The following is an 11,248-nucleotide window of genomic DNA, read 5'->3' as shown; positions in this document are numbered from 1 at the left end:
CATCAATTCTTTGGCGATCAGCCTTCTTGATGGTCCAGCTCTCACTTCCATACATCACGACTGGGAAAACCAGAGCTTGAACTATACGGACCTTTGTCAGCAAGGTGATGTCTCTGCTCTGTGGGCAAAGTGATGTCCCAAGAGATATGTGGCCACAAAGAACGGACTTTCCCGAAAAGTTCGGGTACGAGAAGACGATGAGGGAGAGCTCTGCTCCAAGGTCCCTGCAGAGGTCATTTTCCAGCACAAACCGGGGACATTAATTTATTTTGTATGCCTAGGGGGGCCTTGCTGCTATGCCAGGGTACTGAGACCCACCTGGGTCCGTTTGCAGGATTGCACCAAGGTCAGCGTTTTCTGGGCAAAAGTATATTTTTTCAGATCTCTTGGATAACTGGGCAAAAACCACCCACCCCTCCTTTTCGTCCGCATCTTTGGAATTTGTATGTTTTATTATTTACGCCTATATAACAAGGAACTAGTTTTCCATCCGACCACGACTTAAAAACTGCCAAATTTTGGGTGACCTCAGCCGGGCAGATTCCTCGCTACTTCTCAAAGCTGAGACTTGTCGAAAAAGTATTTTGTCTGCGGAGACCAAACTGCCCCTTCGGAGGAAAATCAGGTTGTCGGAGCCCCAAAAATGAATTTCAGCAAATTTAGGAACCGGACTTCGAGACCTGCCCAAGTCCACTATGTCAGAGCGAGACAAGGCTTGGGTTCAAATTTCCAGCTCCCCCTTTGCTTTGGTTTTCTCGACACCCCCTGGGTTCCTATTTGCTTTTTAAGAATTCCCAATACATTGATCCCGACAGACTTTGGGGCTCTGTCTTTTGTATAACGGCATTTCATTAGCAACCGCGAGGACGGAGATTTCTGCACAAAAGCAGGTTGGGCTAGATGACCCCAGGGTCCCCTTCTAGACTTAAGCAGTCGCCTAACCTACGGACTTCTGAGGACGCTCTTGACGGACTCTGCCACGTCCGCGATAGCCTGGCCAAAGATGAGACGCGGTTTGGAGAAAGAAGTTGAATTTTTAAAATTTTTATTATTATAGTAAAACCAGAGTAGAAGGTTTGCTCCCAATAAAGCAGGGTTTTTGAGGCTTTGGTATGTTTTGTGGCATGGGTTTAACTCCCTAATCCTATTGTGCCTGCTCTAACCACTGCTCCTTACTGCCCAAACTAGCCGTTCTCCTCCCTCTCGCCCCTCCCAAGCCCAAATCTTTTAACTGCCCTGTCACCTGTCTGTCACGCTCCCTCCTCAGCCAATCAGCATGCGGCGCACCCCAAAGCTCCCGCCCACTGGACTCCACCTTACCTTAAACCCCACAAATATCTCTTTGGGTAACACTTGGCCGTATGTCTCCTAATATACGAACCCTACACAAGTCGGTTAACAACGGCAAGCACCACACACACACAAACACACAGAAAGCAGGCTTGTATTGGGGAGTTTATAAAGTTTGGCGTTTTATTGTGTTTTTATATGCGCTGCAAGCCGCCCAGGGTGGCTGGGGAATAATGATGATGATGATGATAATAATAATAATAATAATAATAATAATAGGGCTCTGGCACCTCCTCCTTCCTTGGAGCTTTTGAAAGCAGAGTTTGGATGGCCATTCATCATGGATTCTTCCGCTGGGGTTCCTGCATCGAAGGGGGTGCACTGGATGACCTTTGGGGGTCCCTTTCAACTGTTATAAGAAAGAAAAAAACCCTGCTCCTTTTCCCTTACGGGGTATCCAAGAAGCCGTCTAGAGTCCTTAAATGGCTTCCCTATCGGTAGGAGGAAACGACAGCGGCCAAGCAGACGACACAAAAGGAAAGAGGGATGAGGAGGGATGAGGGAACCGAGCAAGCTCAGGCTCCAACTCTTCAACTTGTCGTTTCTGCAATCTCCAGATGTAATATCTGGTTATGCAATGTGAGAAACGTGAGGCTGGACCAGGCAGATCTATTTTTTGTGTTGAATATATGCTATATGGCAATTTATGGTGGTATCTCAAGCCATTTGCACATCACAAAATATGTATTTTATCCAAGTCATTGTTGAACTGGAATACAATTAAGAAGAAGTATATTAACAGTGAAATAATTACTCAGCTCTGACTTAAAATGATTTTTTTTATTCCCAACAAACTTAACAATGCAAACACATTGGCATTTGGCAATGACAAAAGTTCCTTTAGAAACGCAATTTACAAGGACTCGTCTCTAGAAACTTGCTATAAATTGGTGCAAACATATGATGCAAAGTACTAATAATGATAAATAGCAGAATGTCGGCACCCTATATATAGAAAGGAGCAAAGCAGGGATATTTGAGGGAGCAGGCTAGCAGGCGGGGCCCATGACTTCCACCCTAGGAGCCTACACAACACAAAACACTCTTGCTGTATGTAGGTCTTATTTGTTTTTTATCTTATATTTTGGAAATGTAAATCCAGGCTGTTTGTTCCTTTAATTTTGCGGGGAGTGGGGCCCTAAGCTAGAGCTTGTTTAGCTTATACTTAAATCCGGCACTGATTGATGCCTGAATATCCTCTCTTCAGCGCTCACAAAGAACAACTTTGCAAAGACTGGACGCTCCATAGCTTATTGGATCTTGTTGTTGGCTTTTCGCAGTGTAGTAGCGCAGAGAGCTTGCTGGGGAGAGCTTGCATTAAAAAGAAGGGACTCAAAAATAACTTAAACAAGGTTTTAATAAGAAAAACAAAACTCCTTAAACACTGAATACAAACAAACACGACCCAACCACCAACCCATCCCCAGGGTAAAATGGCAGAACTAGGTGCTGCTCCTTATATACTGCAGCCAATTCCTGACACAGCTTAATCAATGCAACTCAGCAGCACCTGCTATGCCTCACAGCTGCAAAGCTGGATCTCCTTAGTTTGCTCTGGCCCTTGCTCTGGCCCCTTAAAGGTATACACATTGGGTGAAACAATGATGAACCTTTAGATTTAAAGAAACAGTTCAACACTTGTGGGGAGACGCCTGGGACCCCAATTCACCCCATCGACTTCGCTATCTGTCCCCAGGTGACACCCCCCATTCTCATAGCGGTCAATGTTTCCCTTTTTTTAAGGGAAATTCCCTTATTCCTAATAGGATTCCTCGCAAGAAAAGGGAAACGTTGACAGCTATGGCCCTTGTCTGCGTTGTCCTTGAACCCCAATGATGACCTAGCACAGAAGCGAGTTTTCAAATCCATTGCCCCACCCACTTCCCCCTCTGGCTCCGCCCATTGCATACATGTGGCCCCTGAAAGCTTGCGCAGGAGGAGAAAGTGGCCCTCAGCTGCCAAACAGCTCCTTTGTGTCCCTCTCTGGCAAAATCCTTTCCCACCCCTTCCAATCCTGGGTGTCTCATAGGGTGTCTTCAGACCAGCAACGGCAGGGAAGCCGCCCCAGGCGACTCGAGCCAGCGAGCCCAGCCGCGCGGAGAGCGAGAAAAAGGAAAACCGAACAACACCAGGCTTGCTTTTGCAACCTTTCGGGTCGGGGACACCACAGAGAAGGCCCTACATCCCCGAAGAGACAAACCGCATCTCGACGTTGGCGCCGGGCTCGCATCTGCCCACCCGGCGCTTGGCGGCGAAGGGGAAGACTTTGCGGAAAGCCCTCTGGAAACTGGCGCCCATGAAGGCGTAGACGATGGGGTTGAGGGAGGAGCTGGCGTAGGACATGCAGTGAGCCCAGATTTTCAGCTTGTAGGTGTAATAGTTGCGGCGGAAACCGGCGCCGAAGGCTTGGGCGAGGATCAGAAGCTGCATGGGACCCCAGCAGATGGCGAAGAGGACGACAATGGTGCCCACCATCCGCGATATCTTGCCCCGCATGGCTTCCGAGCGCTCAGCTAGCTGCCGGACCTGCGAGGAGTCAAGAAGGGGACTTGCAATCAGATCGGCTTGGTCTCTGCGGTCTCGACTCTGCTGCCCATGGAGGCACAGGTCAGTTCTGTGTCTGCCAGCTCATCTGGTACGCAGGCTGAGACCCTCCCTGCCCGCAGACTGTCTGGCCAGAGTGGCACATGCTCTGGTTATCTCCCGCTTGGACTACTGCCATGCGCTCGACGTGGGGCTACCTTTGAAGGTGACCTGGAAATTGCAATTAATCCAGAATGCGGCGGCTAGACTGGGGACTGGGAGTGGAGACCACAAATCACCGGTCCTGAAAACCTACCTCCCAGGACGTTTCCGAGCACAATTCAAAGTGTTGGTGCTGACCTTTCAAGCCCTAAATCGCCCAGTATCCCTGAAGGAGTGTCTCCACCCCGGACACCGGGGTCCATCTCCCAAGGGCCTTCTGGCGGTTCCCTCCCTGCGAGAAGTGCGGTTACAGGGAACCAGGCAGGGGGCCTTCTTGGTGGTGGCACCCGCCCTGTGGAACACCCTCCCATCAGATGTCAAGGAAATAAACAACTACTTGACTTTTAGAAGACATCTGAAGGCAGCTCTGTTTAGGGAAATTTTTAATGTCTGATGTTTTATTGTGTTTTTAATATTCATCTGGTACGCAGGCTGAGACCCTCCCTGCCCACAGACTGTCAGGCCAGAGTGGCGCATGCTCTGGTTATCTCCTGCTTGGACTACTGCCATGCGCTCTAAGTGGGGCTGCCTTTGAAGGTGACCTGGAAACCACAACTAATCCGGAATGCAGCAGCCAAACTGGGGACTGGGAGTGGAGACCACATAACACCGGTCTTGAAAGACCAACTTTGGCTCCCAGACATTTCCAAGCACAATTCAAAGTGTTGGTGTTCATCTTTAAAGCCCTAAATGGCCCAGTAGACCTGAAGGAGCATTTCCACCCCGGACACCGGGGTCCTCCTCCCAAGGGTCTTCTGGCGGTTCCCACCCTGCGAGAAGTGAGGTTACAGGGAACCAGGCAGAGGGCCTTCTCGGTGGTGGCACCCGCCCTGTGGAACACCCTCCCATCAGATGTAAAGGAAATAAACAACTCTCTAACTTTTAGAAGACATCTGAAGGCAACCCTGTTTAGGGAAATTGTTAATGTTTGATGTTTAATTGTGTTTTTAATATCCATCTGGTACGCAGGATGAGACCCTATCTGCCCGCAGACTGTCTGGCCAGAGTGGCACATGCTCTGGTTATCTCCCGCTTGGACTACTGCCATGCGCTCTCCGTGGGGCTGACTTTGAAGGTGACCCGGAAACTGCAACTAATCCAGAATGCGGCAGCCAAACTGGGGACTGGGAGCGGCTGCCGAGACCACATAATACCGGTCTTGAAAGACCTACATTGGCTCCCAGGACATTTCCGAGCACAATTCAAAGTGTTGGTGCTCACCTTGAAAGCCCTCTATTTCCTAAATAACTCGTCGGAAAGATCTGCCTGGTCCAGCCTCACGTTTCTCACATTGCATAACCAGATATTACATCTGGAGATTGCGGAAACTACAAATTGAGGAGCTGGAGTCTGAGCTCGCTTCCTTTCCTCTTCCCTCCTCATTCCTCTTTCCTTTTGTGCTGTCTGCTTGACCTCTGTTATTTTCACCTACCGATAGGGAACCAACTTAAGGACTCTATAGGGGCTTTTGGATACCCCATAAGGGAAAAGGAGTGGAGTTTTCCCTTATAACATTTTGATAATAAACCTGATTTGCAAGCGGTGGTAGTGGAATAATTTCGACGGCGACTGTAAGATTGTCGTGCGATTGATACCTGGTTCTCGGAGGTCTCCACCGTGGGACGTCCCATATGGTACAACATAGCGGTGTAGCATAGGAGGATGATCAGCAAGGGGAGAAGGTAAACCACGAGGAAATTGTAGAGGATGAAGGCCCTCTCGTGAGTGGCGGAGGGGAAAGCCTCGCTGCAGTAGGTCCGGGGCCCGAACCAGTAGCCTTCGGTCAGCTGGTTGTAGACCAAAACCGGAGTGGAGACGGCGAAAGAACCTGCAGGCGGAAAGGCCAGGGTCCCAAATTCACCCAACGGTTCTGAAGTCTCGGACAGAACCGGCTCGAACCCTTGGCCAAGTGGGGCAACGTCCTCCGGCAGAGGATGTTCTGCTGGGGTTTGCGGCAAAGAAAATGGACTTCCTGGTCCGATAAGGTGCAATGGGCTTTCTATACAGAAGATAGATGGTATACAGTGGCGCCTTGGTTCTCAAACGCCTTGGTACTCAAACAACTTGGAACCCAATCACTGCAAACCCAGAAGTGAGTGTTCCGGTTTGCGAACTTTTCCCGGAAGCCGAACGTGCTCCGTTTTGAGTGTTGCACCTCTGATTTGAGTGTTATGCCTAGGTCCGTCTGGTTTTGCTATATACAGTGGTACCTCGGGTTACATACGCTTCAGGTTACAGACTCCGCTAACCCAGAAATAGTGCTTCGGGTTAAGATCTTTGCTTCAGGATGAGAACAGAAATCGTGGCAGCAGCAGGAGGAGGCCCCATTAGCTAAAGTGGTGCTTCAGGTTAAGAACAGTTTCAGGTTAAGAACGGACCTCCGGAAAGAATTAAGTTCTTAACCCGAGGTACCACTGTATTTGTTTTTGTGACTGTGTGCCACCCAGTTCAGCTATTGATGGATGTATTGTGAGTGTGACTGCGGTACATTGTTCATCGCTTTCGTTTTATGGATCAATGGTCTTGTTAGACAGCAAAATTTGTGTTAAATTGCTGTTTTAGGGGTTGTTTTTAAAAGTCTGCAACGGATTACAGTGGTACGTCGGGTTACAGATGCTTACAGACGCTTCAGGTTACAGACTCTGCTAACCCAGAAATAGTACCTCGGGTTAAGAACTTTGCTTCAGGATGAGAACAGAAATCGCACAGCGGCGGCAGCTGGAGACCCCATTAGCTAAAGTGGTACCTCAGGTTAAGAACAGTTTCAGGTTAAAAACGGACCTCCGGAACGAACCCAAGGTACCACTGTAATCCATTTTGGTACCTTGGTTGTCAAATTTAGTCCGTCCCAGCACCAAAGCGTTCCAAAACCAAGGCGCGCTCTCCCATAGAAAGTCATGCAAAACGGATTAATCCGTTCCAGACTTTTGCCCCGCAGGAGATGAGTGGCAAGGGCGCTGGCCGAGGTTTGGGCCGAAGCGAACGGGCAGGGACTCCCCTTTTGTGGAAGTCTGTCCCAGAACCAAAGCGTTCCAAAACCAAGGCACGCTCTCCCATAGAAAGTCATGCAAAACGGATTAATCCGTTCCAGACTTTTGCACCGCAGAGATGGGTGGTGAGGGCGCTGGCCGAGGTTCAGGCCGAAGCGAACGGGCAGGGACCCCCCTTTTGTGGAAACCAAGGGGTCCTCCATGCTATGCCCCCCCCCACTCACCGACCCAGATGCTGGCGCTGACAGTGGCCGCCACGAAGGGGGTGCGTTGCCGCAGAGCTCGAAGGGGGAAGACAGTTACGTACCAACGGTCAACGCTCATAGCGGTCAATGTGATGCATGTTGCTTGCACAGAGACCTGTGAAGCCAAAAAGACAGGGTGGGATGCTCATTACAGCGGAACCTTGGTTCCCAAACGCCTTGATTCACCAAAATCAGAATTGGCTTTGACAGCCCAAGTCTCCATCGAGGGACCCCTAAGTCCGTTATCGGTCAGAGAAAGATGGGATAATAATAATAATAATAATAATAATAATAATAATAATAATAATTTTATTTTATTTATACCCCACCCTCCACAGCCAAGACCGGGCTCAGGGCAGCTGTTAGACTAGCAGATGAAATTATTGGACTATATTTTTTTTGGGGGGGGGGAATGAATGAATTCGTATGCCCCACAATTAACCCAGAGATGCATTTTAAATACAGTGGTACCTCGCAAGACAAATGCCTCGCAAGACGAAAAACTCACAAGACGAAAGAGTTTTTCATTTTCTGAGTTGCTTCGCAAGACGAATTTCCCTATGGGCTTGCTTCGCAAGACGAAAACGTCTTGCGCCTTTTTCTTGAAACCGCCAATGCATCCCTATGGGAAACCGTCAATGCATTTCCTATGGGAAACCGTGCTTCGCAAGACAAAAAATTCACAAGACGAAAAAACTCGCAGAACGAATTAATTTCGTCTTGCGAGGCACCACTGTAAAAGGGCACATTCTATTCATGTAAAAACATGCTGGTTCCCAGACCCTCCGCGGGCCGGACTGAGAAGGCGATTGGGCCAGATCCGGCCCCCGGGCCTTAGTTTGCCTACCCATGGTTTAAAGGTTTTTGGGGGGCAGATCGCCGCTGCAAGCAGCCGCAAACTCACCTGCTGGATGTAATTCACAAATTTGCACATAAACTCCCCAAATATCCAGCCCGGAAGAGGATAAAGGACAGCCGTGAATGGGACGCAGCAGATCAGGAAAATGATATCCGTAACGGCCAAGTTCGCTGTTTGGACAAAGGGCACAATTTGGGAAAAGATTAGAAGAAGAAGAAGAAAAGATAAATTGAAGGGAGCAACTTCCCTGTAAGGAAAGCGTGGAGGTTTTTATCATTTAGAGGAAAAGCATGAAATTACGTCGAAAGTAACTAGAGGAAAGTTTTCTTCCCTTTCAGAAATGGCTAGCTTAACTGGTAGAATAAGGGACGGATCTACACAAAGGGGGCGGGGGGAGAAACGCTATAAATAAGTCAGAAATCAAATCGTCATAACGAAAGAAAAATACCGCTATGGAAAAACGGCATAGAATTTTTTTTACTCTCCTGCGCCCCCTGGTGTTGCATGTTTATAATGCTGATTTTTAAAAAAATCTAATGTAGCTGAGTCCTGGAAGAAAGTCTTTAAAGAAGAATGGGGGGCGACATTGAAACATTTGAAAAAAAATATTGTCAGCAGCTTGAAACGTTAGCAGGGCAAGAATAAATTTAGCGGCAAAATCATCAACGGAGAGAAAATGGGAGGAGGAAGAATAAGGAATAATTAGAATACGCGGCAATAAAGGGAAAATTGAAATGAACCATGGAAGAGGGAAGGGAAGTTGATGCTTGGCTTGTTTTTGTTTGAGAATGATAAATAAAATTTTTATATAAGTTTTTCTCCCTTTCTAATAACACCAGGAATCGTGGGCATCTCGCGAAGCTGAAAGATTCTGGACAGGTTAAAAAAAAAGTGCTTCCTATAAGTGTGGGGTGTGAAACACAAGAGCAGTCAAGTACAACATTCCTAGAGTGAACATGTTTTGACATGGGGAGGGATGTTTGTCCAGCCAGCAGGTAAACTTCCTGTTTCCTTTTAGGCTGGGACAGACTTCCTCTACATGTGACCAGAGGTGGGTGTGGCCTCACCTGTGCAGGTAATGATAAAAGCACAGGGCAGGGCAGCCATCTGTCTCTCTTTCACCACATGCATCGAAGACACAACATCTACTGAGCGAAAGATGCCCTCTTGACTCCCAGCCGAGAGAGGACAAAGGGACTGTCTTCTTAAAAGATAGATTCCAAATGTATGTTACTTCATTAAGCTTAAGTCTGCCTTCTGGGATCTGATTGTGAACAGAATGTGAGTAAACTCTTTTTATACTTTTGTAAAAGACTGTGTCGTCTCTTCTGTTTTATGAGGGAATAAGGGGAAATTACCAGAAGAGTTATTATAGAGGCTTTAGCAAGCCTGAGCAAACGCTGCCGTTGCAAACTTAAAATAAAGGGGAATGTTTACTCTGCTGAAATTGGGGGACTTGTTAACACAAGTTGGATAAGGATATAATCAGACAATATATCCTCTCCTGCATCCCTGAACATTCCCACAATAAGAACATCCCAAAAGAGCGTAAGAACTGCTTGGCCCAACTTGGCCAGCACCTTTTCTCCCAGCGGCCGACCAGATGCTTTTTGGAAACCTGCAACCAGGATTTGAACCCGTGGCACTACTGCTCCTGACCATGGATGCAGAGCAGAGCGGTCCTGGCTAGCAGGAAACAGAACAGGCACCAGCTAGTAGCCCTAGCAGCTTTGACCCTCCTTCCCACCCATCCAGATGCCCCCATTATTCTTACCAAACTCACCAATGTAGAAATTGGTCGCCGTCCTCATCTGCTTGTGCTTGGCGAGGACGTAGATCACGAGGGAGTTGCCCGCCAGACCCACCACCATCAGCACGGCGAAGACGAGGGGCACCAGCCACGCGTCCACCAGGCGCGGAGGGCTCCGGGGCTCCGAGACATTGGCGCACCACAGCCCTGCGGTGCATGCCGAGCTGTTCGGGAACAGAAAGGAATCGTTGAGGTCGGAGACAGAGGAGTCCACTAGCATGGCTCCGCTTTGCGTCGAGAGCAGCCTCTGCCAGCCAGGAGCACCGAATTGGGGCTTGGGACGTCCTTTGGCAAGAGTATTCAGCACCTCGGACAGCTCAGCAAGCAAGAGAGATGTTGCGCCACTCCTCAAATGGGGATCCAGGAAACTCTGGCGGACTCAGGGCTGAGGGACACTGAATTGGGGCTTAGGGCGTCCTTTGGGAAGAGTATTCAGCACCTCGGACAGCTCAGCAAGCGAGAGAGATGTTGCGCCGCTCCTCAAATGGGGATCCAGGAAACTCTGGCGGACTCAGGGGCTGAGGGACACGTTGGGGATCTCGTCCTGCCTTGGCGTCATCTTAAGAGGAGCCAATTCTGTGACAGTTATGACTCTCTCCTCCCCTGAAGTCTCAGAAAGAGACCTGCATCTCTCCTACTCCAGAGTCCTTCTTGCACATCTTTTGCAGTCTCCTCTGCTTCTCAGGTTCCTTGCAGAATGCAGGCTGCTCTCCTGAAACTCAATGAGGACCGGCAACGCACAAGGGACCAGTTCTCGGGCACAAAGGTGTCATCCGTCAGCAACACATGCCATCAAACGGGCACGCTCCTTTCAGAGCAGAGGGTTCTTATTCCGACCCAGAGGAATGGTGCTCCCATCTGAATGGGTTGCCAGTCCAACCATCCAGCCACCTGGGACCACCACCCAGCTCCGAAAGGACCCGGGCGTCCTGCAAGTTGGAGAAAGCCGGGAGGAAAGAAGGGCTGGTGGGTTTTAAGTGGCGGAGCGATCGCTCCCCTCCTGCTCTTTGCAAAAGCAGAATTTCTCCTCTCGGGTCTCCAAGCAGGCGATTGGCTGATTGTTCTATTTTTTCCTCTCTTTCTCCACCTGGGGAGGGGGAGATCTTGCTACCAGGCAACCCCATTTAGAGAGGACTCGACTGATGGGCTAATTCAGCAGGCATGGAAGGCATGAGATTATTAGGCCACGTGCAGAGAGAGAGAGAGAGAGATGGAAGGCACAGACATTTCATTTTGCTCTTTGTTCTGG

General features: G+C 49.1%; 1 protein-coding gene across 2 annotated transcripts; it reads right to left on the bottom strand.

Annotated features, from left to right (window-relative positions):
* Window positions 1-2,992: 2,992 nt before the first annotated feature.
* Window positions 2,993-10,839, bottom strand: KISS1R (KISS1 receptor). 2 transcript variants are annotated; one of them, XM_083421808.1, is made up of 5 exons: window positions 9,973-10,839; window positions 8,235-8,359; window positions 7,310-7,445; window positions 5,691-5,923; window positions 2,993-3,876 (listed from the first exon to the last, which is right to left on the bottom strand). In XM_083421808.1, exons 1-5 carry the CDS (start codon window positions 10,217-10,219, stop codon window positions 3,529-3,531), a joined length of 1,089 nt encoding a protein of 362 aa, XP_083277934.1. In that variant the 5' UTR covers window positions 10,220-10,839; the 3' UTR covers window positions 2,993-3,528. The 2 variants fall into 2 exon arrangements, with proteins under 2 accessions (XP_083277934.1, XP_083277935.1); XM_083421809.1 differs by lacking the exon at window positions 9,973-10,839 and adding an exon at window positions 9,257-9,963.
* Window positions 10,840-11,248: the final 409 nt, after the last annotated feature.

Source organism: Podarcis tiliguerta, assembly GCF_965153285.1.
Source record: "Podarcis tiliguerta genome assembly, chromosome: 18".
In the NCBI taxonomy this organism is placed as follows: Eukaryota; Metazoa; Chordata; class Lepidosauria; order Squamata; family Lacertidae; genus Podarcis; species Podarcis tiliguerta.
This window is presented reverse-complemented; position numbering and strand designations above follow the sequence as displayed.

Bases quoted from the DNA above. Each gene is read 5' to 3' on its own strand.
- KISS1R (XM_083421808.1), bottom strand. From the start codon at position 10,219: ATGCTAGTGGACTCCTCTGTCTCCGACCTCAACGATTCCTTTCTGTTC. The intron at 7,446-8,234 runs GTGAGTTTGCGG...TTGGCTTCACAG, and splicing joins TTGTGAATTACATCCAGCAG to GTCTCTGTGCAAGCAACATG. The intron at 3,877-5,690 runs GTATCAATCGCA...GACTCCTCGCAG, and splicing joins TGGAGACCTCCGAGAACCAG to GTCCGGCAGCTAGCTGAGCG.